The sequence below is a fragment of the Lygodium microphyllum genome, chromosome 26 (genome assembly GCF_053477565.2).
Source record: "Lygodium microphyllum isolate KBCC chromosome 26, Lygodium_microphyllum_v1.1.10, whole genome shotgun sequence".
Classification (NCBI taxonomy): Eukaryota; Viridiplantae; Streptophyta; class Polypodiopsida; order Schizaeales; family Lygodiaceae; genus Lygodium; species Lygodium microphyllum.
The window spans coordinates 121,827,787-121,854,733 of NC_141160.1; the positions used below are offsets into that span (position 1 = coordinate 121,827,787).

General features: G+C 42.2%; 1 protein-coding gene across 2 annotated transcripts in view; it reads right to left on the bottom strand.

Annotated features, from left to right (window-relative positions):
• Positions 1-24,464: 24,464 nt before the first annotated feature.
• Positions 24,465-26,947, bottom strand: part of PNG1 (peptide-N-glycanase 1) — a 253,484-nt gene continuing 251,001 nt past the window's right edge. Inside the window, exons 12-17 of one of the 2 annotated variants that reach the window (XM_087667535.1) lie at positions 26,836-26,923; positions 25,964-26,722; positions 25,802-25,862; positions 25,318-25,420; positions 25,072-25,209; positions 24,465-24,965 (exon numbers count right to left, since the gene is read on the bottom strand). In XM_087667535.1, the coding sequence (XP_087523661.1) occupies positions 24,884-24,965; positions 25,072-25,209; positions 25,318-25,420; positions 25,802-25,862; positions 25,964-26,722; positions 26,836-26,923 (1,231 nt within the window). In that variant the 3' untranslated portion in view covers positions 24,465-24,883. Of the gene's footprint in view, positions 24,966-25,071; positions 25,210-25,317; positions 25,421-25,801; positions 25,863-25,963; positions 26,723-26,835; positions 26,924-26,947 lie in introns of those variants that run through there. The other variant, XR_015688796.1, reaches the window with a different exon arrangement.

Genomic DNA, 26,947 nt, shown 5'->3' on the forward strand with positions numbered 1-26,947 from the left:
TGGGTCCAATGCTCATGCGTCAAGATGTTAAAATCCGCCCCCTCGTCGATTAGGGCGCTGAAGGAGCATGTTTGCTTGGCCGTGACCGTGATGTGGAGGTAGGCGGGTTCTACACGCTCGTCCTCATTTTCGCCGATTTCTATAAGTGTGGCCACTCATATTTTAACGTGTGTTTCCACCATTGGTTGTTCATGCAGTGGGTGCGTGGGCGGATAGTATTTTTTGATTCGACTGCCGTTAAAGAAGCCGATTCCCTCTCCATCCAGTGTTTCCAGCTCGACATTACCAGTTCGGCTGATTGCGCGGACCTTAAAGGGCCCAAGACCTCTGAATTTCATCTTCTGTTTGTGTCCTTTAACTGAATAGAGGAGCACTAGGTCGCCCGGCTCAAACTCTCATTGCTTGACGTGCTTGTCAAACCAGGTTTTGAGTCTAGCTTTCTCACAAATAAGCGCATGGGTAGCTAGTAGACGTACCTCTGATAGGCGTTCTAGCTCGACTAAGCGTTGCGTCCATGCCTCCCTCCCCTCCCATCGTTCTTGTAGTGCTATCTGCAGGCTAGGGACAAAGAATTCTAATGGAAGAATAGCTTCGGTCCCATAGGTTAGCCTGAAAGGCGTTTGTCCGACGGCTGTCTTATAAGCTATTCGGTAGGCCCACAAAGCTGCCATCAACTTGTTATCCCAGTCACTTCGTGAGGCTGAGATGACTTTGGTCAGGACAGTGATGAGAATTTTGTTGGTTGACTCAGCCTGGCCGTTAGCCTGAGGATAGTATGGTGAGGATTTGCGATGGATGATGAGGAAAGTGGATAGGAGATGAGCTATCACTTCGTTGATGAAATGCGTTCCCTGGTCGCTAACTAATTCGATGGGGCACCCAAAACGCGAGATTACTTGTTCCCATAAAATCTTGGCAGTTGTCCTAGCGTCGTTTTTCCGTGTGGCCCTCACCTCCACCCATTTGGTGAGGTAGTCAGTGGCTACCACTATGTATCTAGCCTGTGAATATTGTGCCGCAGGGCTGATGGGTCCTATGAAGTCAATACCCCACTTTTCGAAAGGTTGGCGAGCGATGACCGGGGTTAACTCCATCTGATCTTTACGGACTAGGACCCTTGTCCGTTGGCACTCATCGCAGTGTTTGACAAATTGTGAGGCATCCCGGAAGAGCGTGGGCCACCATAGCTGGGACTGCAACACCTTCCATGCTGTCGTATCCCCACTAAAGTGTCCTCCTGCAATGCTGCTGTGCGCCTCTGAGAGCACATCGTGCATCTCATGCTCACATACGCATCTACATAGCAGACCGTCTTGCCCTAGCCTATAGAGCTGGCCTGCAATCAGCTGATAGGGCTGGATTTTTAGGATTAATCGCCTAAGCCGTGCCCGTTCCATTGGTTGTTCGGGCATCCCATGCTCGAGTACTTGGACTATGTCGTTTGCCCAATATGGTGTCAAGTCGGCCCTGAATAGGTCTTTTTCGTTGGATATGCGGAATAAGTGGCTGTCTGGTAATTCGTCCACTATGCCTTGTCTAGCAGCTTCTCCTGTGGGTACTCGGGACAGATGGTCAGCCATGTAGTGTTGTTTTCCCTTCCGTACTACCACTGAGAAGTCGAATTCCAGGAGCAGGAGAAGCCATCGGGCTATACGTCCTGTAGGGCAAGGTTTGTTGACTAGATAGAGCAGAGCTTGATGGTCGACAAAGAAGGTGAAGGGGGTGGCAAGCAGGTAATGCCGGAACTTCTTCACGGTGAACACCATGGCTAATCCCTCCCTTTCTGTTGTTGAATAGTTCATCTCTGTTTCAGTGAGCTGCCTACTTGCAAAACTCATTGGGTAATCTAAGTTATGCTCACCAGGTTGGCACAGCACCGCCCCCACGACGAACTTAGAGGCGTCGATGTGTACGTGGAACGACATAGTCCAATCTGGGGGTCGTAGGATAGGTGCTGTTGTTAGGGCCTTTTTCAGTTCCTTGTAGGCTCGTTGGCAGGCTTCGGTCCACTCGAAGGCAATTAGCAGCTTGTACAATGGCCTAGCGATCAGCGCGTAGTTTAGTACAAACCGCCGGTAGTATCCTGTGTGACCTAAGAAGCATTGAACCCCCCTATAATTACTTGGGGGTGGGAGATCCACGATAACCTTGACCTTTGAGAAGTCCGTGGCAATGCCATTCTTGGATACCACGTGTCCCAAGATGCAACCGTGCTTTACCCAAAACTGACATTTCAGGGGGTTGAGAGAGAGACGATATAAACGACACCGTTCAAAGACCGCGCGAAGTTTTTCGAGATGTTGGTTCCAGGCCGAACGGACACATAGGTCATTGACGAAGACCTCCAACTCCTTGCGAAGCATGTCCTTGAATATGGTGCACATGAGGCGTTGAAAGGTGGCGGGGGCATTGGTTAGCTCGAATGGCATGACTACATAGGCAAAGACGCCCCACTCAGTGGCGAAGGCGGTCTTGTGCCTATCTGCAGGGTGCACTTGCACCTGATTGTATCCCGAGAAGCCATCCATGAAATTGTAGGCTTCCTTACCTGCCACCCTCTCAAGCATGTGCTCAGTGTATGGTAAGGGGTAGTTGTCTCTCTTTGTCATTGCGTTTACTTTCTTGTAATTGACGCACACTCGAATCTTGCCGTTTTTCTTCATCACAATGACTATGGGTGATACCCAGTCCATGTGCTCAATTTCGTAAATGAACCCGGCTCGCATCAACTTGTCAATTTCCTCCTTGACAGCATGGGCGTGCTTGGGATTCATGGGGTATGGTCGCTGCTTGACCGGCATTGCATCCATCATCATGGGTATGTTGTGAGTCACAACACTCGGATCTACCCCTCGTAGCTCGTCTAGAGACCAAGCAAACACATCCCGGTACTCCCGCAAAAGAGTGATGAGGCTGGATTCTTCCTCCGTGGTCAGGTCCTCGGCAATGAACACCGGTCGGGGTGTTTCTCGTTCCAGGGCTAGGTTTATCTCCTTGACCTTGGCTGGCCCTTCGATGGGTTCGCGGATTTGCCCTTGACGTTTGGCACTTAGCAGAACCACCACCCTGTCCCCTCTTTTGAATTTCGAAAAGCGCTTAGGGAGGTCTCGCGGCTTTCATTGCTCTTCCGAACGCACATCGTTGGGGCGCTCTGCTTTATTCTGTCGTAGTCGTCGGCGCCTCAGGTGGATGGGTAGATCTCCCCTGGTGCGTCTGGCCATGGGTAGCCTAGGGATTTCTGGGTCATCCTCCGAAGTAACTTCAGATTCAGAGTCGAATTCCTCATTTTCACTAGGGGAGGTGGTCTCCCCTGGCGGCCGCAGTTCGGAGGGCGACTCGGTTCTAAGCAAGGCTGTCACTTTTGGTTGGGTCAAGCCAGCCTGCTTAAAATCCATAGCCCCCATCTGTTCCAACCAAGCACGATCGCATTTCGCACACATGACCCCTTGGTCCATCCTAAGGGCCGGCCTCAGCTGTGGTTTTGCATCTGCTCGGATTTGCTCAATCTCTCGTCCTTCGGTATCATATTCTACCGTGTCCATCTCACCCTCACTTTCTTCATCGAAGAGTTGGCAATCTTTGTATTTGTCGCCGGAATCCACCTCGCTGGATTGCTCATCGTTCACCAAGGCCTGTTCTGCCTCATTTTGTTGGTCGGGGACCAATGCCCAGTTGTATCTGAGATTTAGTTCGTGCACTCTGGTCCACTTCCATTCGGGTTGTTCCAAGAGGTCTTGGAGCGGCTTGAGGTTGGCGGCTGCGTTGGGCTCCAGTCGGTCCATTAGATGCCCCAGTATTCCCTAAAGTTCTCTCCTATTGGTTGGCACTTGGAAGGCGACAGGTTTAGGTCCGTCATGGAGCCTTGCTGCCATCATGTAGACAGGTGTGGGCTGTGTTTCTCTTGGCTTGCCAACTGTTTTGACAGCCTGCTCGTACGCTTCATGATATGAGAACGGCAAATCAAGTGTAGCGAGAACGTGCATCCAATCCCGCTCGTCCTCTGGACAAGGGATATACTTCGTCAAGGACCCGCAGGGTGCCTTGTTCTGGTTGGTTCCTTTGAGTAGAATGGAGATGGTATCCAGGTCCACTGGTGAGGTCTTCCAAGTGTCCATCTCTATTCTCACAGCGTTAGTTCGGTTGCCCAAGAAGATCAGGTTGTTACCCCAGTCTTCGATAACTCTGGCATTGCGCATCCAGGGTCGACCCAGTAAGATATCATAGTCCACTCCCTTCATGAGGATGAAGTCGATAGAGAACTGGATTCCTACAATCTTCACTGGCCAATTCTTCAAGACCCCGAATGGTCTCACTCGCATGCCATTTGCTAGCGTGACGTTAAACCGGGCGGTTTCGACGGGCGGGTTTTCCCACTTCTATAGCACTGCATAGTTAAGCACACTGACCCCCGCTCCTATGTCCACGATCCCCCTTCTCGTTGTATCCCCCAAGGCTAGGACTGGCAGGACTGCATGCATTTCTGAGCCCTCCCAGAAGGCGTTGATGTGCAAGGACTTAGGGCTTGAGTGTAGCGTCAAACTTGGCAAGTGCGTTTTCGCATCCTGGTCTTGAGCATTTCTTGGGACTTGCTTGTGTGGTCTTTCAATCCACCGTTTGAGATCTTGCCACAGGGTAGAGTGCTGCCTGAGCAGCTCTCCCAGTACAACCGTTACAGGGGTGGTCACTAGTGTGGTTAGGAGATCGCTAGACACCTGTCCTGCCCTATGTTCAGACTATCCGGACCAATGGCCACGACCGTCCTGTGGTTCTGTTACGTCTAGGCCTGGCCTTGTCCTTGTCTGTACTGCTTGTGGCGTAGCCGCCTCGGCAGACTTAGGGTGGGGTAGCGATGATGGCGCACTCATGCTGGAGAGGTCCTGGATCTCATCCTCCGTGATGGGCTCGACGTCCTTGAGGTGCTGTTGAGCCTCCCTCACCCATTCCTTTACCTTTTCTATGGCTTCCAATTGCCGCCTGGGGTGTGGGTATTCCCCTACTTTGGCGCTCTCCGGTTGTGCAGTTCTAGGGGCTGAAGTTTCTGCCTCTGCGTCTGAGACTTTCTTGCCGTGGGCAAGGTCTTATTTTTGTCGGTTTTTAGTGCGACCTTAGCCTCTGACCTCTTCTTTTTTCGCCTACGGATTTTCTTTCCTACAGAGGTAGCGTCGAGATTGCTAGGTCCTGGCAGAGAGACGCCGGCCTGCTTCGTTTGTGCTTGGGTCATCACTCGTAGGGGGATAGGTGTGGCCTCCCCATCAGGGTTTTCAACACCAAACAGTCCCAGCGGGACAGACAGCAAATTAGTTGTACCAGAAGGTGGCTTCCGTTTTGGGCAATCTATGAAAAGATGAGTGATTCCGCACTCTGCACACCTTTGGTTGGCTTTGTCCCTATTTTTCTGCTCTCTTTCTGGGCACCGTGAGGAGACATGACCGGGATGTCCACATGTCCAACAAGTGACTGGATCCGGTGACTGCCCTCCGAGGCATCTACCCCGTCCTCATCCTAGTGCCATCACCGGTACTGGTCAGTAATCCATGAGGATTGCATTGCCCTCGTCATCATGCGAGACGTACGGGTATATGTAGGTTTCTTCGTCACTAGGCTCCTCTACGTAATGCACAGGAGCATTGCTCGGTGGGTGGGTCACATAGGGACTAGGCGGCCTAGGGATACCAGTAGGGTTTATGTCCACCCTGGGGACCGCTGGCTTCATGTCGTTAGGTGCTGGTAGGGCAAGAGGAGCTCCCCTTCCGTAGAATGGTTGTGGCTTGTTAGCCGGATAGAGCTGGCTGTAGGGCTGCGTGTATGGTAGTCTTCGTGGTAGTCTGCAGTGTGCGGCATCATGATGCCTTGCGGGCTAGCCTCCTCTCCTCCTCTAGGTCTGCAATGATTGCCTCCGCTGTCCTGCCATGGTGTTCGTACCGGGCGTGCGCATCGTAACTGCTCACCATTTGCTGTATGGCCTCGGGAAATGTGCTAACATCTAGCTCCCCTGCAAACCGATGATCTGAACCTCCTTCTGTCATGGTAAAATTCTCGCGCTTGGTTGTCAGTCAAATCCTTATCGTTGTTGCTCCTTGCTTGATGCTGCCCTGCGCTCTGTGCATCTGTCATGCTTGGGTTTTCTCCTAGTGGTGGGTTTTTTGGCAATTTATCTGAGTGAGTTCTTTTTTAATTTTTGAATGCAGTGCTCAACTTAGGGTCACTCGTAAGTGTGTTATCCCTCGTGCACTCGTGCTCAAACAGGCTTTCGACTTTCCTAAGTGCTCTTCAAGTGCGGAGATTCAATCAGAGTGCTGTGAGTGCTTCCCCTGCATCTTACTCACTCTTGCTCGTTTTGGGCCTGACAGGCTTGCTACTCTAGTCCTGGCCGCCTTATGGGTCACTGGGGGAGTGCCCCAGTGTGTCCCTGGATGGGTCATGTTTGTTTTGATTTGACTGTGGGAGTCGGACGTCCGATTTACCAGTGGTCCGATTTACCAGTGGTCCGATTGTGGGGATCGGACCAGGTACGTTAGGGTGAAGTGGGGGTCTTAGGGTCCGCGTGTCCGATTCTCAAGAATCGAACGGGCGAGTGTGTGAGGGATCGATCCGATTCTAGGAGGTCCGATCGGACCGGTCGATCCGATTCCTTCTGGTCCGATTATGGATGGGTCTAATTCTAGGGGTCGGACCGGACATGGTCCGACTGGTGACGTATATTACTCCGTCCGATCGGACCGGGTGGGTCCGAGTCAAAGCGTCCGAGTGGTCCGAGTAGTTGAGTCGGACAAGTTGGTCCGAGCGTCCGATTTTAACAAAAAGGGACCGGTCAGTCCGAGTGCCACGTGGCGCGTCCAATCGGACCAGTTAGTCCGAGTCTAGTGATTGAACGGGTCGTTCTGATCGGACGAGTGTCTGAGTGTCCGATTCTGGGAATCGGACACTGGGTCGGCCGTTCGATTCCGCCGGTCCGATGGGTCACGCACATCGATTTGCTCGATTTTCACTAGGTGTATTATCCTATTGGTCATGCGATTACCCCGCGACAGAGCTGGAGTGGGGCAGACGAGATCGATTACCTGAAGTCGCCGAATGCGATGTCCTCCTAGCTCCAGTCGATCGGACAGCTACCCAGCTCACTCACTCTCTCACTCTCTGTCTCTTCCGCTCTCCGTTGGTTGGAAATGGGGTCCTCTTGCCCTCCCAGAGTTTTATACTCTGCTAGTTCTGCCCTACACACTACAGGTTCCTTCCCTGGTGTTTCTTATGCCGTTACCTTGCATCTTCTCCATTTTTTTTTCCCTTTGTTCCTGTGATTTTTTTTCCCTTGTTTCACAGTAGCAGCCCTCTGCCTTTTCGTGTGTGATTTCCTACTGCTAATCTATCCTAAATACATCCTGAATCGAAAACAAAACACTGAACTAATTTCTCCATGTTTTTCAGTCATTAATAACCAGATTGTTCCAGACCACTTACCTGTTATGAAGATCAAAAACACCAGACTTCCTACCTATCTCAAGCTTCGTTTCAGGGTGAATGCCCTACTTCGATGCTCGATATGGGGTGCGCGAGTGTTCGAGCTTGAATCCGTGGTCTCGGCAATGGAACCAAAATGTGGGAGCTTTCGCTCAACCGCCAAGACCTACGGACCGCTTATTGTTTCAAGCGTTCCAAGCGAGCTCTCATGGCCATCTCTCACCTAGCCGACGCGCCGTCCACAACCTACGAATGCAGTGAACTTACCTTGATGCTTGATCGAGTACCCTCCTCTCTCTCACACTTCGGTAGCTCCACGACTCTTGATGCTAGCTCAAGCATCCTCAAGCCTCCTCCATCTCCAAGCCTCATCCTCCATAGCCGCGCGCGCAAGAGAAGATAAGAAGAGAGAAGAGGAGAAGGGAAGAGGAGATGGTGGAGAGCTTCACCCTCTTGATTCCTCACTCTCTCACACACTCACTCCCTCACACTCTCACACTCCCTCTCTCAAGAGCATACACAAGCAAGAAGGGGAGAAGAAGAGAGGAAGATGAAGACTAGTTTTGCCACACCAAAGAATGAGCTCTTCATTCACTTTTCAACTTTATATACAAAACCCTACTTCCCTTTTGGGCGGTCATCCCCTTTTTTCCTTTTTTACATGGCCGCGCCCTATTTTCCATTGTTCTTTTCTCTTCCCCTTCTATATTTACAAATAGCATGGGTGAGAGCCCGTCACTCTTTTACAAGATTTTAGGATGCGCTTTTTATGCGCCTTTCCCTTTTTGTGGTTGCCTTGGTCTTTAATGGTTGTCCTTGCGCTTTTGGGCTTTTCTCCTTCTTTTCCTTCCGTCGGGCTACCTTTTTTCCGCCTTTGCCCTACTTCTTTTCCACTTTCTTTCGCTCTCGTCGTGTTGGGGTTAACATGCATAGATTTTAGCTTTTGTATATTCACATGGTCAATCCGCTTATGCAGTATCTCAACATCTCGTATAGCACCATCATCATGTGCAAACATGGCTGCTTTCAATTCTGGAATTGATGCATCAAGAGTAAACACTCTAATATCTCTTCGACCTCTAGCAATCAATTTGCACCCATTACCATATTCTTCAACAAAGTATCCATCTCTATTAAATCTCACCTACAGATTTTGTTCTGCCATCTATGCAACTAACAAAAGATTCTTGGTTACTGTAGGTAAATATAGTACATCATGCAGACTCTTTTTCTTGCCATCAGGCATCAACAATGCAGCAATTCCTGTGTGCTGAATGTCATGTTGGGTATTATCCCTAGTACACAGATAACCATGTGAACTTATAACCATCTCATCAAACCATTCTCCATGGGTTGTCATATGATTTGAAGCCCCTGAATCAATGTACCATCTTTCATCTCTGTTTTTCCTAGATGCATTCTTAGACACATGTTGCATGGCAAACAATCTATCAACCTGCTCATCATGAGCACCGCTAGAAGATGCGTAGTGCCCATGATGTTTGCCCTTTGCCTTCATATCTCGGTGCTTCTTATAATAATACTTTGCAATGTGTCCATATCTGCCGCAGTAGTCATAGTCCTTATCTTTGTTTGACTGATCATTTGATTGCCATGAACCAGATCCATCACCTCTACGATGGGATGATCTCCCCCTGCCTCTAAAGTGGCCAGATCCATGCTGGCCCTGTGTACTTGTGCCATGCGAGGCATTCTATTGATGCTGTCTATAAGCATTTCGAGTGTCTCCTGGACCTCGAAAAGAGCCACGACCTCTGCTGCTACTGTCAATCGTTTTTCTAAAAATTGAAAACCCCTAGTCAACAAACTGTAGTTAGGTTTGATTTTTGCTAGCTTAGTTGTTTGCGTGACAGTTTGTTTTGTCATTTCATAATTGAATTTCTTGTGTTTGTCTAGCTTAGGATTTGTTTTTGACATTTTGTTTAATTTGTTGAGTGTGAAACTTGATAGCCTTGGTCGAGCTTGGTATTTTCTTGGACAGGTTGATGCTAGAGTTTGCTATTAGCTACCGAACATTGTGGAGCAAGGTTTGTTTTCTTGTTGAGACTATTGCACATCACGGGGATAATGGGTTCACGAGCACTTCACATTGCACTTGTTGATGCACTGCACTCGGGGGTCGCCTCCTGTTCTTATCAAAATACTTCCATGCCATGGGTTGGGATTATGCACATTTTTCACCATTGTTGAGCACTTGTACAGCATGAGGTCCGCTACAGCTATATACAGTAACTTTTAGATGCACACGCACATGAGAGAGCACCTGTCATTGAGCATGCATATTTCTTGCACATATGATATTTGGGATGTTCATCACAAATTTAGAAACCTCTGGTTGAGTGTGTAAGGTGGTTGGGTGAGTTAGAGGGTCATGAAGGATGCCACCAATTGAGAGATGGGTTGTTCATATCTGGTCAACATCTTGAGGACCATCATTTCTTGAGTGTTGGTGAGATTATGGGCGGGAGAAGCAGAGTATGCTATATCTTTTTGAAGAGCATTGAGAGGTGAGGATAAGGATTGAAATAAACAAGGAATTTTGTTTGTATTTTGCATGATGCATGATCACATGACAATTTCTTCAATGCATACATTATTTTTGTGTGTAGCATTGATTGATTGGTTGCATATCATGGATCCAACATTACATATTTTTCCAAATCATGAATGATTGGGCACCGAGTTCATTTGAAAAACCATATTTTTGCTAGGATACACTGCATTTTAAAAAAAAGGTTCATATCCAGAGAATATTTATTTTAAAGACTCAAGAATCAAAGGAAAAGGTCGTAAGTTTTACATCGTCAGCGAGTATTTCTTGAAGAAAAAGAGGACATGTGTGCTAAAAGTGTGTGCAATTACAAGAATAATAGGCCAAGGAAGGGAATAAGACGTCCAAGATAAAAGATGGAGAAAAATGATGCAATTTATGAAAATAAATATTTTTGCCCATTTTTTATGGATTTTTGTAATTCTGCCCATGATGGCTTGTCGATCAGACATGTTCCAATCATTTTGAGTACTTGAACGACTATATTCAGAGTTCAAATGACAAAGTTATGATCCAAACAAGTTGCAAAAATGAAAATAGTAAAAAGCAGTAGAAAAGCAAAAGCCAAAAGCCCAATGTATGTGAGTGTGGATAGAAAACTATATAAGGAGATGAGAATGGAGAGTTAAGGGCCTTCCCCCTTGATTACAATTGTATTTTGTGAGAGATGAGAGTGGAGGGTCGCATGCTAGAGTGAGCTCTTGTCATGCCAATTTGAAAGTTGGAGCTTTTGGATGTCAAAGTACCGAGCGTCAGCTCAAGGTTGTTAAGGTACGAGAATATATTTCACTTGGTTTGTTCTCGAATTGTTGGTATTTTCATTGTGTTATGGCTGTGTGATGCTCTACCTGAATTTGGGTTTTAGTTGTTTGAGCTACAAGAGGCATTGTGTGTTATCTTGTTTTCGTGTGTGGCTTGTGGTGTATTGTCGAATATTTGAATTTTTCAAGTTGTGTTGTGCATCCGACAAAGTCAATTATCCCAATCGGCACTCCTTAACGTCTCGTTATCGAGTTGTGAGTGAGGCTTGCTCTCGATCCCCGCTCGCGTAACACCACCTCTACCAGGCTAGCTAGAGTAAAGAACAATGTCTCTGCTTTGAGATGTAATAGAACTTGTATTCAACCCAAGCTTAACTTCCTCATGCAGTAGTAAAGCAATTAGCTCATCCCAATCAAGGGATTCAACTCTCACAGAAATAAATGTATCAAATGCTTTATTCTCTTTGCCAAGTCCATTCAATGTCACTGCAATCATATAATCCTCAGACACTGAAGATCCAATGGTGGCAAGTTGATTCGCTATGTTCTTGATCTTTGTAGTATAGGCATGAATGCTTCTGTCATTCCTAGACATGTTATTGAATTGTTGGTTTAGTTGAATCTTTCTTGTATGTGTTACATTTCCATAATTCTTTATGAGTATGTCCCATGCATCCTTTGGGGAACTACATCCAGTAACCTGTATAACCATAGCATCTGATATACATAAGGAAAACCAATATAACACCTTGCATGCTCTCTCAGTCCATAGCTTATTAGCCCTTTTTTTATCACACACACACACACACACACACACACACACACACACACACACACACACACACACACACACACACACACACACACACACACACACACACACACACACCTAGTTTAATGACATGTGTATGTGTATATGCATTTACAATGAATTTTTTAGTTTGCCTCAATCAAGTAATTGCCAATTATATAGGTATAGAAATATTAAAGGAAAATATTATCATATGTAGTTTAGTTTTGCATATGAGTTGGGCAAGTTGAGAGGATTCATTGATGGCTCTCAACCATGAAGAAAAGCTCTTACTTCAAATTTTTATGTCCATAAAAGATTACAAAAAACCATTTTTTTGCTTGAGAATGTGAACAAATTATTTTATATAAGTAGAAAATTGTGGCCCACAATTCTTATATTCATAAACATATCAAGCAATAGCCACAAAGCTATTTATTGTGCATGATTTGTTGGTCTAGAAAATTTATTCTCATGTTGGCTTAAGTACCTTGGATCTTATAGGTTTATTTTATATGTCAATATATAGGTGTATTTTACTAAAGTTGGACTTCATTTTACACTTCAAGGTGTAGGCTTAAGACATTGATGATGAAATTTGGATATTTAATGGTAGAATGCTAAAAGAAGTGCCCTGATTGACTAGCTTGAGTTGGGTATCTAAATTCCAATTTTACATTGATATAAAGGGATAGTATGTTTTAAGGCAAATATTTACCAAGTCTTAATTAACCTTGACACCATGGATTATTGTAGTCATGTGTCTAACTTAAGTGGTTTGTATCTTGTACTTTTTGCTTCGTGTCGGTGTCCTAGGCTTGCTTGGCACACAAAGATATAAGGATTTTCTTATGCTTGTACTAAGCATGGTGTCTGAGTCTCACATCATCGTGGCTTGGTACTGAAGGGACACCATGATTAGTGTAGTCATGTGTCTGACTCAAGTGGTTTATAGCTTGTGCTTTCTCCTCTGTGTTGGTGTCCTAGGTTCACTTGGCACACAAATGCTTGCACTAAGCATGGCGTCTAGGTCCCATGTCCTTGTGGCTTGGGACTAAAGGGACAACATGATTAGTGTAGTCATGCATTTGACTTTAGTGGTTTGTATCTTATGCTTTTTGCTTTGTGTCGGTGTCCCAAGATCGCTTAGCATACAAAGATGCAAGGCTTTCCTTATGCTGAACTACACATGGTGTCTCAAAGCCACATCCTCGTGTCTCGACGCTGAAGGGACACCATGATTAATATAGTCATTCATCTAACTTAAGTGGTTTATAGCTTGTGCTTTCCACTTTGTGTTAGTGTCCTTGGCATAAAAAGACACAAGGATTTCCTTATGCTTACACTAAGAATGGTGCCTGGGTCCCATATCCTCATGGCTTGGCACTAAAGGACACCATGATTAATGTAGTCATGCATTTGACTTTAATAATTTCTAGCTTGTGCTTTTTGCTTTATGTTGGTGTCCCAAGCTCACTTAGCACACAAAGATACAAGGATTTCCTTATGCCTACACTAAGTATAGTGTTTGAGTCCCACATCCTCATGTCTTGGCATTGGAAAAACACCATGATTAGTGTAGTCATTCATTTGACTTAAGTGGTTTGTAGCTTGTGCTTTCCACTTTGTGTCGGTGTCCTAGGCTCACTTAGCACACAAAGATACAAGGCTTTCCTTATGCTTACACTAGGCATGGTAATTGGGTCCCACATCCTTGTGGCTTGGCACTGAAGGGACACCAATGAGGTGTCATCACGCATTTGACTTTAGTGATTTGAAGGTTGTGCTCTTCAATTTATATATCGGTGTCCCCAGCTCACTTGGCACACAAAGACTAACGATTGTCTTCTAATTAAGAAATTTGTAATTTCAACCAATTATTCCATTCTATCATAAATGGTTAGTAATAATAACCCCTCTCAAAGATTTTTGAAGTAATTGTATTAGGAGAGTTTCAGCTCTCTTTCTTAATTGAAAAGACTATTGGATCTACTTTTGGAGATCTACTCGCTTATAAGAACAATTTGTGGATAATTGAGGAAAGAGAAATTTTGAAACCCCCCACCAAAACCAATTAAATATTGAGAATGCCTATATTTTATTCTTTGATGGCTCCTATAGAAGGTGCATGACCAAGCCTCAAGTGGATTTGTTTTGTATGATGCATGTGGAAAACAAGTAAAAGAGTATGGTTTCAAACTGGAAGTGTAGAGCAATAATAAAGCAAAACATACCATGTTAGAAAAATCCTTGCAAGTGGTACATGCTATGGGAGTAAGGATAAAAAAGTAAGATGCCTTAATTTTGCTGAAATAGATTTTAGGAGTTTGGGAAGTTAAAGTTGCAAAGTTGAAACAATGTGTAACATGATTTAACAACCCTTGCAAAAACTTAAAGCCTAAAGCTTATAGCACATAAAATGACATCAAAATGAAAAAGCTCATGAAGCATCCCAAACAGTGACTTGTAATGCATTTGTAGTAGCCATACAACTAGTTTGATGTATCAATGATAGGAAGTTTTGACTAAAGAAGAAGAACTTTTACAAATAGGAGAGATACCTGAACATATACCAAAGAGGATACCAAGAGGATGAGTTGTTTATGAAGGGTGTAGACCTTTTTTAAAAGAAGATTCCCTTAGAAGGAAGAGATTTATCAAGTCCTTGAGCAAATCCATGAAGGAACTTGTAGGAGTCATTATGCTTTTCAAAACCAATCTTTAAAATTTCTTCACGAAGGGTATGTGTGGCCATCTTAGATAGGATGTAAATTGTTGCAAGTCTTGCATTCAATGCCAAAAGGTGGAAAAGAGGGTACTAAAGTATGATTTGTGCAATTATATCTTATGAAGTTTTTGATGAGTGGAAAATTGATGCTATTGGTCCTTACCTATCACAACAAGGAAGAACGCATATTAACAACAATGGGTAAACTCTCTAGGTGTGGGCATAAGCCAAAGTTGCCATCAACATTACCATGCAAGATGTAGGGAATTTCATTTGAGGATATAAATAGGGGACCATGTTTTAGAGGAGATCTAATAAATCATCAATGTGAGAAATTGAAGAACATAGGATGGCAATCCATGTTACCCATAGTGCAACAATTTAAATGAAAGAATTAATGGGGCACTAATGTCCATGCTAATTGAAATGACTTTAGAAAATAAGAAGGTGTGGTATTTGGAATTACCTAGTGCATTATAGGCTTATCAGAATATGGCCAAGTGTGGAACACAAAATTTCCCTTTTCATTTGGTACATGGAAAGGTGGTTCTTTCCCTCTCTTAAAATTTTAATGAAGATGTATGGGGGAACAAAGGATGATTATAAAGAAAGACTATGGCAATTACAAGAAATGCAATTACATCAAGAGTTGGCTTTGGAACATGATGTGAAGGTGCAAGAAGGTTGGAGGATTCAAATGAACAAAGGCTTCAAAGATAAGAACATTAAGAAGAGGTTTTAATAATGAGGTACAATAGTATACTTGACAACACACACTAGAACAAATTTCAAGGGATATGGGATTAAGGCCCATTCAAATTCATAAATGGTATCTATTAGTTAGCACACTTGGATACATAAATACATAAACATTGAGTGAATGGTTTCTATTTAAGGAATTATGTACTAAGAATTTTGGATATTATGAAGGATGAAGGTAGAAAGAAATCATTTGTGGAGGCACATGGATCAAAGGAAGAAGAACCACTAATAGGCCCATCAAGGCTCTTTGACCAATGAGCATACATGCTCTATTTGACTTGGGGGTGGCTTAACTATGTGAGGTTTTTTTGAGTGAATAGGAAACTAGAGTAACAAACCTCAAGAAACTTTGTGTGTCTGGCCATGGAGGAAAGAAACACTAGTCTTTGGTTTTTTAAATCACCACAAAAATTCACAAGACCATGCATTGGAAGAAAAAGTCTATAGTCTATATTATATCCATACTCGATGAGGTGGCAAATGAATATTGGTATCCAATGGATCAAGGTTTTATTAACAATACATGAGAGAGTATGATAACCCTTACTTCATCCATGGCAATGAGCCTTATATTATAAATTCTTATTGAGAATATTTTGTATTATTTTTCAAGATATCAAGAAGATTCATGCTACCTAAAAGATGGAAAATTGGCAAAAAGATGAGATGAAGGAGAAGATGATGGATGCACGTTCTAATTTGCGTCTTTGGAGGGGGGGGGGTGTGAAGTTGATGTGTTGTAGCATGCGATCATGAAAGTAAAATATATTTTTTATTTTGCTAATTTTATGGGTGGACTACCAAACCATGGCGGCCTATTAAAATACATTAAGAGGCCCAAAAAGGGAAATGTAGGCTATAGTAGCCTATATGAGTATGAGGAGGTGCTAATATTTGAGGAGAAAGAGAACACTTAGGTGCTATAAACAAGGGATAAGAAGAGGTGAATAATAGGCGAAGGTGTTGATTTTATGGGTTGAGGAGATAGAAAAACAAGATAGAGTAACAAAGGAAGAGGTGCTAGCATATAGGGCTTCTTTAGAGTGAAGAGAGGAGGAGTTTTCTAAGAAGAGGATCTTGTACATTCAATGAGAGAAAGGGCAAAGGAAAATAAAGAAGAGAAGATAAAACTCCTTCCACTTGTTCATGTGCACAATAGCATTGTTCATCAATCTCCAAACTCCATACAAGAGGAAGATCAAAAGTTTTTAAGTTCAAGTTGTATTTGCTCAAGGATTGAAGGCTTGACTTGTGGGTAGAATGGAGAATTTATACCTTTGGGAGCTATGGTATCAAGCTTCCAAGTATCTTGTGTGGTTGTTTTTGTAAGTTCGATTGTCTCAAGTCTTTTTGGATTATACCAAAGCTCTTTATTAGTGCTTTGGAGGATGTTGCTATTGATTTTATGCGATCCTTGGATTGGAAGTTATGAGTTTATTTATGAGGATTTTAGGTTTCAAAGGGCTATTATGTTCGACTAGGAAAGCATGTTTGTAGAGGTAACTTAACATTAACCTCTAGTTTGTCATTGTTTTGATTCTCATGTAAGGGTCTTCAAACTCAACAAGACTGAATGACCAAATATCCTCCACATTAATAGAACCACATCATTCATCAACCCTCACTACTTGTAATTATCTCACTTGAGTTCATATGCATAGTGTATCCTGTTGAGAATCAAGCTTGTGATTAGTATCACCAACATGACTAACCTTATTTAGACAGCTGTCATCTTAGCTGTCACTCTATGTGTGTTGTAATAACTGAGTCGGTCAGACTCAACCACAATTAGTGGTATGGTCAATTAGTGACCTAGTGTGTTTATCAGTTATGTGTGATTAGACTTTAGTAAGCATTATGGAAGAATGAGAAGAAGAGAACAATGAGAGTTCACCACTCTCTATTACAGCTCCATGTCTTTGTCTCTCTCTCTCCCTCTGAATCTTGAACATGGTATCCGAGCTTGAATGCATGAAGCCTGAAGGCTTGGCAGTGGCCATTTGATATCAAGACATCATATCTGAAGAATAAGTCATCAAAGGAGATTGTGCATGTAGCCCATTTTTTTACAGAAGCTATATCTTACTACAAAAATGAATTTTGGAGAAATGGCCCATGGTTCTTGACCGTTTTGACGTGGTCTACAACTTTGTAGAAGAAAGTTCTTTCAAATTCTTCACAGATTTTGAGATATTTAGCACAGACTTATGCAGACTAGTTGTTTACTACAGTAAAAAACAGGCGGTTCAGGGCAATGGTGGCTTTCATCCTAACAATGTATATGCCCCTATTCTCATGCATTTGAGTATGACACTGCAGTGTTAAATGCTTAGTTTTGAAGCTTATTTGCAGGCTGGAAACAGTGAACTAGTTGCTATCCTGAATTTGGAAACAATATACATACATGGTTGAAATATTTGTGACACTTATTTGCTATTGACAAATGCTTAGATCATACCACTTGAGTGGTAGATAAATTTTGGGATACTGAAGGATACCTATCATCTCACTTGACATACATGCAATCTATTCTGACTAGTTGGACATGTATCAACTTTTGCATAGAGTGGCAATTGTATGAGATGTTTTGGGGATGTTTTGAGGTATAAATGCTCTTGTTTTAACAATAGAGAAAATACTGCTCGTTATAGTAGTGGAATGGTTGTATTTGGTATTACTACTTGCATACAATAGAAACATTCATGCTTGTTTGGTCACATATTGAATCCTTAATGTATTGGGACATGTCCATGGTGGTTTAAGGATATTTTTGAGCTGAGAATACCCTAATTATTGTAGAGTGTATGCTGGTGGTCATAAGAGGCTGCTTGCCTGTCATAAACTGTGGAAAGTCTAGTGACTATCAGCATCAGTTCTATGCATCGATTGATGCTTGTATGGACATAGTTTGTTACTGGGATGTTTTGCCACTACTATAGAATTTTTTGAATTGATTTGAGCTTGGTTTATGCTTAGTTGACTGTGTTTTTTCATTGTTGGAATACAATTTATAACAAGTAAGTTGTCAAAAAACTGTTCATGAACTGTAGGAAACTGTTCCTGAATTGTAGGAAGACTATTTCTAAATTATAGAAAGTTTGTTCTTGAACTACAGAAAGTCTTTTCCTGAACTGCAATGAGTCAAGCACTTACAGATTGCATATAGCATTGAATACCTTAGTTGCAAATATGGCAAATGCTCAAGGCACTGACAATATCACTTAAATTGTAGGAGAGAAGCTTGTAAAAAAAACTTTGCTCTATGAAAGTTCAGGATGCAGAACTTTTTGATTGGTAGAGGTTATTGGGATTTATATACGGGGGCTGAAGTTGAACCTGAATTGCCTAAACGGAATCTTACACAAGAACAGTGGAGAGCTCATCGACAATGGTCAGAAAGAGCTAGTAAAGTATTGCATTGGTTTTCTTTATACATTTTTAATGCAATGGCTATGCAGACTACCAATTGCTATTTCCATAAGGATGCTTGGGATGTACTCATGAAGAATTGTGGTAATGTCACACATGCAAGGAAGATACAGCTGAAGCAACAATTCAACAACATGTCTAGGAATGGTAGGAGCATTCAAGCATACACGATGGAAATAAAGACCATAGGTGACCAGGTGGCTACTATTGGATCTCGTGTTTCAGAGGATGATATGATTGCAGTGACATTGAATGGGTTAGGCAAGGAGTATAAAGCATTTAATACATCCATTTCTGTGAGAACGAAACCCCTTGATTGGGATGAGTTACTTGCATTGCTACTACATGAAGAAGTAAATCTTGGCTTAAATATAGGTTCAAGCACATCTCAAGGCAGCAGAGACATTATCTTTTACTCTAGTCAGCGAACTAGAGGTGGTTGAGTTCGTGGAGCTTTTCGGGGTCGAGGAGACACTCAAAACACACATGGACAACAACAGCAAAATGCTTGGCATAGCTCAAATATGCTAGGACAACGAGGATCCGGAGCCTTTAGAGGCAGGAAGAGATCACCTAGAGGAAAAGGTGGCTCCTGGCAGTCACATGAGCAGTCTAATAGGGATAAAGACTATCATTATTGTGGAAGATATGGGCATATTGCGAATAATTGTCATAAAAAGAAAGCTAATATGAAGGCAAAAGGCAAGCAATATGGACATTATGTATCTTCCAATGGTACTCAGGATGACTTGGGAGATAGACTATTTGCTATGCAACATGTAATCAAAGAATACACCTAAGCAAGGCAAAGATGAGAAATGGTACAAAGAATCAGGAGCATCCAATCATATGACTCCTCACGGTGAATGGTTTGATGAGTTAGTAGCAGGGTCTCATGGATTTGTATGTATTGGTGATGATACACAACATGATATTTAGCATACAGGTATGGTTCCATTGCTCATGCTTGATGGCAGAAAGAAGAGCCTACATGATGTACTACATGTACCTTCTATTACCAAGAATTTACTATTGGTTGGACAGATGGTAGAACAAAATCTGCAAGTCAGATTCAACATGGATGGTTGTTTTACTTGCCAAAGTTCAAGTACATTGATCTTGGACATGTATGTTGTGCTTGTCAGTTTGGAAAACAAGCGAGATTTGCAGTCATGAGACATATCAGAAATAGTTCTCGGCCTTTGCAGTTGATACATTTGGATGTATGGGGTCTTGTCCATAATGCGTATTTTGGTGGTGCTAGGTATTATGTATCCTTTATTGATGATTTCAACCGATACACATGGCTATACATTCTGAAGCACAAGGATGAGGTGCTCGATGTCTTTAAGGACTTTAAGAAGCATGCTAAAAATGAACTTGGCTGTTATATCTCATGTTTGAGATCTGATGGAGGTGGAGAATATGTATCCATAGAGTTTGACAGGTACCTTGCTAAATATGGCATTAAAAGGTAGCTCACACGCAGTTACATAACTCAGCAGAACGGTGTGGCGGCAGAGAGAAAAAATTGGGTGCTTATGGAAGCTGTTAGGGCAATGCTTAATAAAAAGAATTTGCCAAATGCTTATTGGGCTGAAGCAGTGGTTACTACAGTTTATGTGTTGAACCGAACACCTACAACTGGGATTCATGATTTGACTTCTTATGAGAAACTGTATGGGCATAAGGCCGACATTAGTCACCTAAAAGTATTTGGTTGCATTACCTACATACATGTGTTTGATGAAAAGAGGGTGAAGTTAGACCCGAAAGCTATCAAGTGTTTTTCCTGGCTATGCACAGGAGAAAAAGGCTTATAAATGCTATGATCCGTCCACTCAGGAAACCTTGATCAGCAGGGATGTAGTTTTTTATGAGCTGGCCTCATGGTATGGTAATTCGAATGCAATGCTCTCTGATGGACCATCTAGCCCTACTTATGCTGAAAATTATTCTTCAGCTAGTACGTCTATGAGTGGCCTGATAGGTGATGGTTCATCTATTGATAGTCCTTGGACAGGACAACTCCGCAAGTTGTACTATTGCATCCATTAACACAGATATGTCAGTGAGGGGGAGATTGGATAAAGGCAAAGAAAAGATGTTTGATGATGTGACTGGCCCACTTACATCTGGATATGAGTCACCTAGAAATGATAGTCTTGATAGTGAATTGGGTATACCATCAGTTATGATGCAGGTATGTGCTGCCTCATGAGAGACAAGCCCAGAGTGCACCGTAATGGAGGAGGTTTGAAAGGGTTAGAAAATCGGTTAATAGGTTGACATACAGTGGGTATTTAGCTAGACATTATGCATATATGACTAAAGTGTCAAGCTACAAAGAGCCTATGAAGTTCAATGAGGCAGTTACATATGAAAATTGGTATGCTACTATGGATGAAGAATTCACAACATTGGCTGAAAATGAGACATGGGAATTGGTCAGTTTTCCTAAAGGCAAAGTACCCATTGACTGCAAATGGGTTTATAAAGTGAAATGCAAGTCAGTTGGTTCATTGGAAAGGTATAAAGCCCGGCTGGTTACAAAGGGATATGCACAAAAGTATAGCTTAGATTATGAGGAGAATTCCAGCCTGGTTGCCAATATGGCAACAGTGAGAACAATTATTGCATTAGTGGCTTCTAAGGGCTGGAAATTATAACAGATGGATGCCAAAAATGCATTCTTGAATGGTGGCTTGCTTAAAGAGGTGTATATGGAGCAACCTAAAGGTTATGTACACCTTGACTACCCAACATATTTGTGTAAGTTAAAAAAGGCCTTGTATGGGCTGAAGCAAGCACACAGAGCATGGAATGCTAACATAAGCACTTATTTACAGTACCTTGGTTTTCAGATAGGTCATGCAGATCACAACCTGTTTACAAAGAAGACAGAGCATGGTTATGTTTTTATGAAATTCAGGTAATAGACCTTGCATGAACTTGACAATAGTGGAGGTATTTCTAGCCTTCCAAGAGCAGACAATCTCGTATGGAACAAATGCGAGATTAGGTTGGGGTTTCAACCCTTGCATAAGATCCCATAGTCTCATCAGATTTGACCAAGTAATAAAGTTTGACCCGTTAAAACAAGTCTTGTCATTAAAGGCATGTTTGGTTGATGAAGAGGAAGAACTCTTGAGGTGTGGAATAAGTGGAATGCGGAATAAGCAAGAGGGGGAGGTGGGTAGACAGAAATAGATTGATAATATCTAATGCGTACCGAATGATGTGGAGCCACTGGAACATGAATGTTTCCATAAAGTGCCGGTGGAGGTGGAAGCATTGGGATATGTAAGCCTTGTTCAATGGTTGGTTGGGCCACAACACCACAAGACCAAAGCACTCTAGATAAGGTGTTAGGAGATTTAGGAGAGCAGATGGATCCATTATAGAGGGCCCTTTGCTATAGTGCAACCTCTAGGCAACCTCAAAATTTCCAAACCCTGGAGTTTTCACTATCACCTACAAGTGATAGTCCAAGAGCGAGGAATACCAAAAGCAAGAGAACATTGATCACAAATTGGTTAGATAGAAGTATGTATATGATCCATCAGGATTCAGTACAAGAATGTCGTAATCTTACACACTCATCAAGTACTAACTACATTTTCAGAATTACTTTGCAGCATTTGACCAATGTCCAAAGTGGTTGTAAGAATTTGTTAGTGGTATGGTCAATTAGTGACCTAGTGTATTTATCACTTATGTGTGATTAAACTTTAGTAAGCATTATGGAAGAATGAGAAGAATAGAACAATGAGAGTTCACTACACTTGGGAATATCACTACATATAAATCTTAGATATCACGTGTGTTCATGGCATGTTTTATATATCCCTATGTAACCTATTTTGTGATATTTTCTTGATCATTTTGTGATGTTTTACCATAGTTTATAAATCCCTTACTATAAGTTTAATTTTTTCACGAATAGCTTAAAAAATCCTTATGTAATAGATATTAGACACTAGTTTTATCATTTCATTTAAAAATCTTCACAAATTTGTTGAGTAATTTGTAACCCCCTTTTCAAGGTATTAATGATATTCTCATCAATTGAAATATATTTATAATCACATAGATCTACTTCTTTCATGGTCTCTTTGAGATTTAACTTTCTCCATACATCTTTTAATTAAACAAAGTAAAGTTAAATAATGTACAAATGGATATTACTTACCTTGTGATTCATCATATCCCTTTTATTACAATAAAGGCGAATAGCGAGAGGAGATGGATGTAGCATATGGCTCACCAATGAGCGAGGAGATTTTGTCAAATTATTACAGCAAGCACAAAGTTTTTGTTGCAAATTTAGGAACTGTGTTCACTTTGGTGAGCATGATTACAATTTTCAGAGACGAAACCACAAGCTTTTGGAGAAAATTTCATTTCTTGCCTTGACATATATGCTAAGAAAGGCTAAGAGCGTATGATGCAAATTTATGATGGCTTGCATTATGATACTCTTGTTGTGCTATTGAGCTAGCAATATTATCTAACTATTATACACATAAAATTCTTGCATATACTTGATGCATATAAAAGAGACATATGATAATGATTAATTATTATCGTGTAGTTTAGCATCATCTCTCTCTCTCTTTTCCACTCTCCCATTGTCTCCATAATGAAGACTCATGTACTTGATGCATATATAAGAGACCAATGATAATGATCAATTATTCTTGTGTAGTTTAGCATCATCTCTCTTTTCCACTCGCATTGTCTCCATAGCGAAGACTTGCATGTTGCTCTTGGTTGAGGTCCATACTTTCATCACCCCCTCACTCCCCCTATTGTGTGTGCACACATGTCCATGCACATGTGTGTGTGATATGCTTCAAGCCCAAGGCTCTTGTGCTTTCTATGCCATTCCTTAATGTATGGCCTCCAATCTATGAAACAATTGATAAGTTAATAAAGACATAGATCTATGCTTTTCCTCTCACAACAAGCACACTATAATGCAATCCATGAAAGGAGCTTATTTGCCTTGAATCCCCATGAACTTGGTGTAATGCCAAGTTCCACACCTATGTTGCCTCACATATCATGTCATGGTTCTTTGTGCATTGAAGAAGAAGAGGAGAGAAGGGAAATATAAGATGGAGGAGAAGTTGTCATACTCACACCCACTACCTCAACCTCTCACATGCACATGAGATAGGAAGAGATAGTGGATGTGCTAGTAAATGGTGAGGAAAGGTATACACAATGTAAGGTTAGTACATTATATTGTTAGTGTCCATAAGGATGGTTCCCACCTAATAGTGTACAATGGTGGTTAGTTAGTATCCATAAATCCACACATTACTAGCCTATTATTTAGTATGGCAAGATTCTCTTGGCTCTCTTTTTGTGGTGGCTAGAACATTTACTATTACATGCATTGAAGGCTGAATACGAAAACCCTTCATTTATAAAATTTTCATGAATAAAACACACCCTTTTCCTATTCAACCTATGGATATCCCTATCAAGTGATATCCCTAGATGAGTTTTAAAAATCCATTATATGCGTTAAGATATATATTGACTACCTTGAGATCTCTTGATGGACCCTACATGGCCAATCTATTAGTTATGGCTCACTCTTCTATGCTCGTTTTGTTCCATTCCCTAATGAATAAGTATCCCCATTTTCCCTTGATATCTCTCCTTGAATTGTTGAGCACCACTGTCTTGGCACTTTTCATTTGTTATTATCATGTAGTGTTAATGGTTCTACAATAGGCTGTTCTTCTTCTGTTTTAGATCTTGATTTCTGATGAAGTCGATAACAACTTACAAGTTTGAAATTTGATGGGTATAATGCCTCTTTTCACCCGAACAAAGGAAATAGGGTAAACGGGCCAATCGATTGTTGTATAACAATCGTCCATTATAAATTTTTTTCCAAGTGAGTTGCATAAATGTTTTTTAATGGTCAAACTATTTATATTATATAGAGCTCAAAGAAAAAATATTAGGACATTTTGATATTTTTATCAAGTAGCCTTAGTTACAAATGAAAGGTTCATAAAAGAGGGACAGTGAGGGGCCAATAGAGTGATACTCGAGGATGTATTGCTTTAGAGTTTTAAAAAAAATTACATGACTCAATTGTTTGACTTAAGTTAAGCTCATTTGTAATTTTAAAAAAATCATATTATATTGTTAAGTGGCTAAAAAAGCCAGATCTTTCTTGTAAAATTGTCACTCAATTGGGGTGGGGTGTGTTTTCCTTTTGGAGGGCGCTACTTTATTGGCCCCTTTACCCTAAGGCGAAGGATAATGCACCACAAAGCTGCCAAATGGTGGGTATTGAGCCTTTACTTCCCATGACTCGCACTCCCATCTAGTTCTTTTCTTAAATCTTCATCAATGGATTATTTCCTCTCATACAAGTCAATGCAGGATATCTGCAGTCGTGATTGTGACGATGAATCTCGGACAGCCGTACATCTGAATCTGCTCAAAGGAACAAATGGACGGCAAGACGTCAGTCTAGATTTGCTTACATTAATCATCGGTTCCATTCTACTGGGTCTAATGAAGGCAAAGTTCAGAAATCTACCTTAGTGCACTGCATGACTTCCTTTTTGCAGCAGTGATTTCAAAGAACCTTCTCTCAAACCGCTGGCTGAACAGCTGCCCACGCTGTGCATCTAGTTCACTCCATGTGCATCCTCCATCGTTGCTCCCTTCCAACACCCTGCCAAATCATGGTTTTACAGGTCAGACAGGACCACTCGAGTGATATAATAAGCAACCTCTGGATGCGTTCCCCAAAAAGTTGAGGTTTGATGGCCATGGACCTTACCAATCTTTAGGATCACGCTCAGGACAGTCGTTAGCAGAGACCAACTCATAAGCGGTTACTTCCGCACGACTGGTATCCAGTAAGTAATATGTGAGCCATCCGCCTGCGAAAAAGTCACACAACAGTGTACTCAAACCTCAGTCATTCAAAGGGGTGCAAACTAAGCTTAAATAAACATGGAAAGTCAGCTGAGCAGGGTTGCAAATCATATGCAAGATAAGTGAGTCTCCCCTAACATCCTAACCAATATGTGGAATTAGGAGAGGCATTGTTCATATTCCGAGGACTTCAGATGCACTCACCAATGCGTTAGAGTAATTGATGGAAGTTTCTGCTGAATACATCGAATTAGAAAAAGCAAAATTTGATTGGGTCATATGAACTCAAGAATGCCTTCTCAGCTATTATTACAATACGACAAGCTCCAAGAGTAAATGTGTCCGATTACAGTTGAAAGTACAGAAAGCAGGTAAGCATGCAGTACCCTTGGCTCCATTGGGCTCCTCCCACTTTGTGGATTTGAGCCCATCAAACGCACAACTCGCCTTGAAAACATATGGAACGTGTCAGGGAAAAGCAAGCAAAGAAGACAGGAGAAACAACTAAAAGAACATTCCGAAAATTTGGGATGAGTGACGGTACATACAATGCCTAAAGGTTCTTCCTCCGCACTGGCTTCTGCCACCCCACCACACAGCCTCCTGTTTGAAGCCAGAAATGCCAATCGATCTACTGATGTATCAGTAGATGCCTTGTTCTTTGTGGCATCTGAAAGAGCTTCCAAAATTTCCAGTGCAACGGGCAAGGCTACAGCTGTTTCAATAGGATCATTAGAGAATATGCAAAGTCTCTCAGAACTGGTCCTTTCTAGCTCCAGGGCCAGAGAGCGCCACAGATTTTCCAACATGTCGCAGTCAAAAAATGCAGCCACTGTTGAGAACTCAGACGCAACATCGAGCTCAATCTTCCGCATTTTGTAAGGAGCAGTTTTGAGATTACATAGCACCTGATGCAAAGCGTCAAGCAAACTATCAAAGATATGGTGGGAATCACTTTCCCAAAATACATTCAGATCTCCAAGTGCATCCAGAATTCTCGTAACATGGTCATCCACGCACAATCTTTTAGGTCCTGCAAAATTCTTGCTAGCTTCTGATACAGTTGGTTGACCCATTTCCCCTCGTAACTTGCGCCATTCTTCTGTCCCAGTTTTCCTACCAGGCAAGACTTCAGGCTTGGCAGTGCATTCACATTGGCACTGGAGTAGCTCAGCCGCTTCCCTTATATCACGCTCTTGTAACTGTCGCAGATAATCTGGTGGAAAGGTAGCTCTTAATCGTGCAGTTAAACTAGAAACCACTTCCACAACTACATCCTCTGTGGTGATGTTTCTACGTGTCCGTACCTACGTGTACAATGAAGCGTCACAGACATATGATCCATATACAATCAGGAGTGACACAGACATGACCCAAGATTAAACCAAATAGAAGTAGGATTGGAAAATTAAGACCATACCTGTTCCCAGTTCCTGGTGTAACGCTTTGTAACATCAAAAACTCCATCTTTGGATAATGCAATCAGGTAATTTAGCTTTTTACCCCATCTAAACCAATGAATGAAAATTATT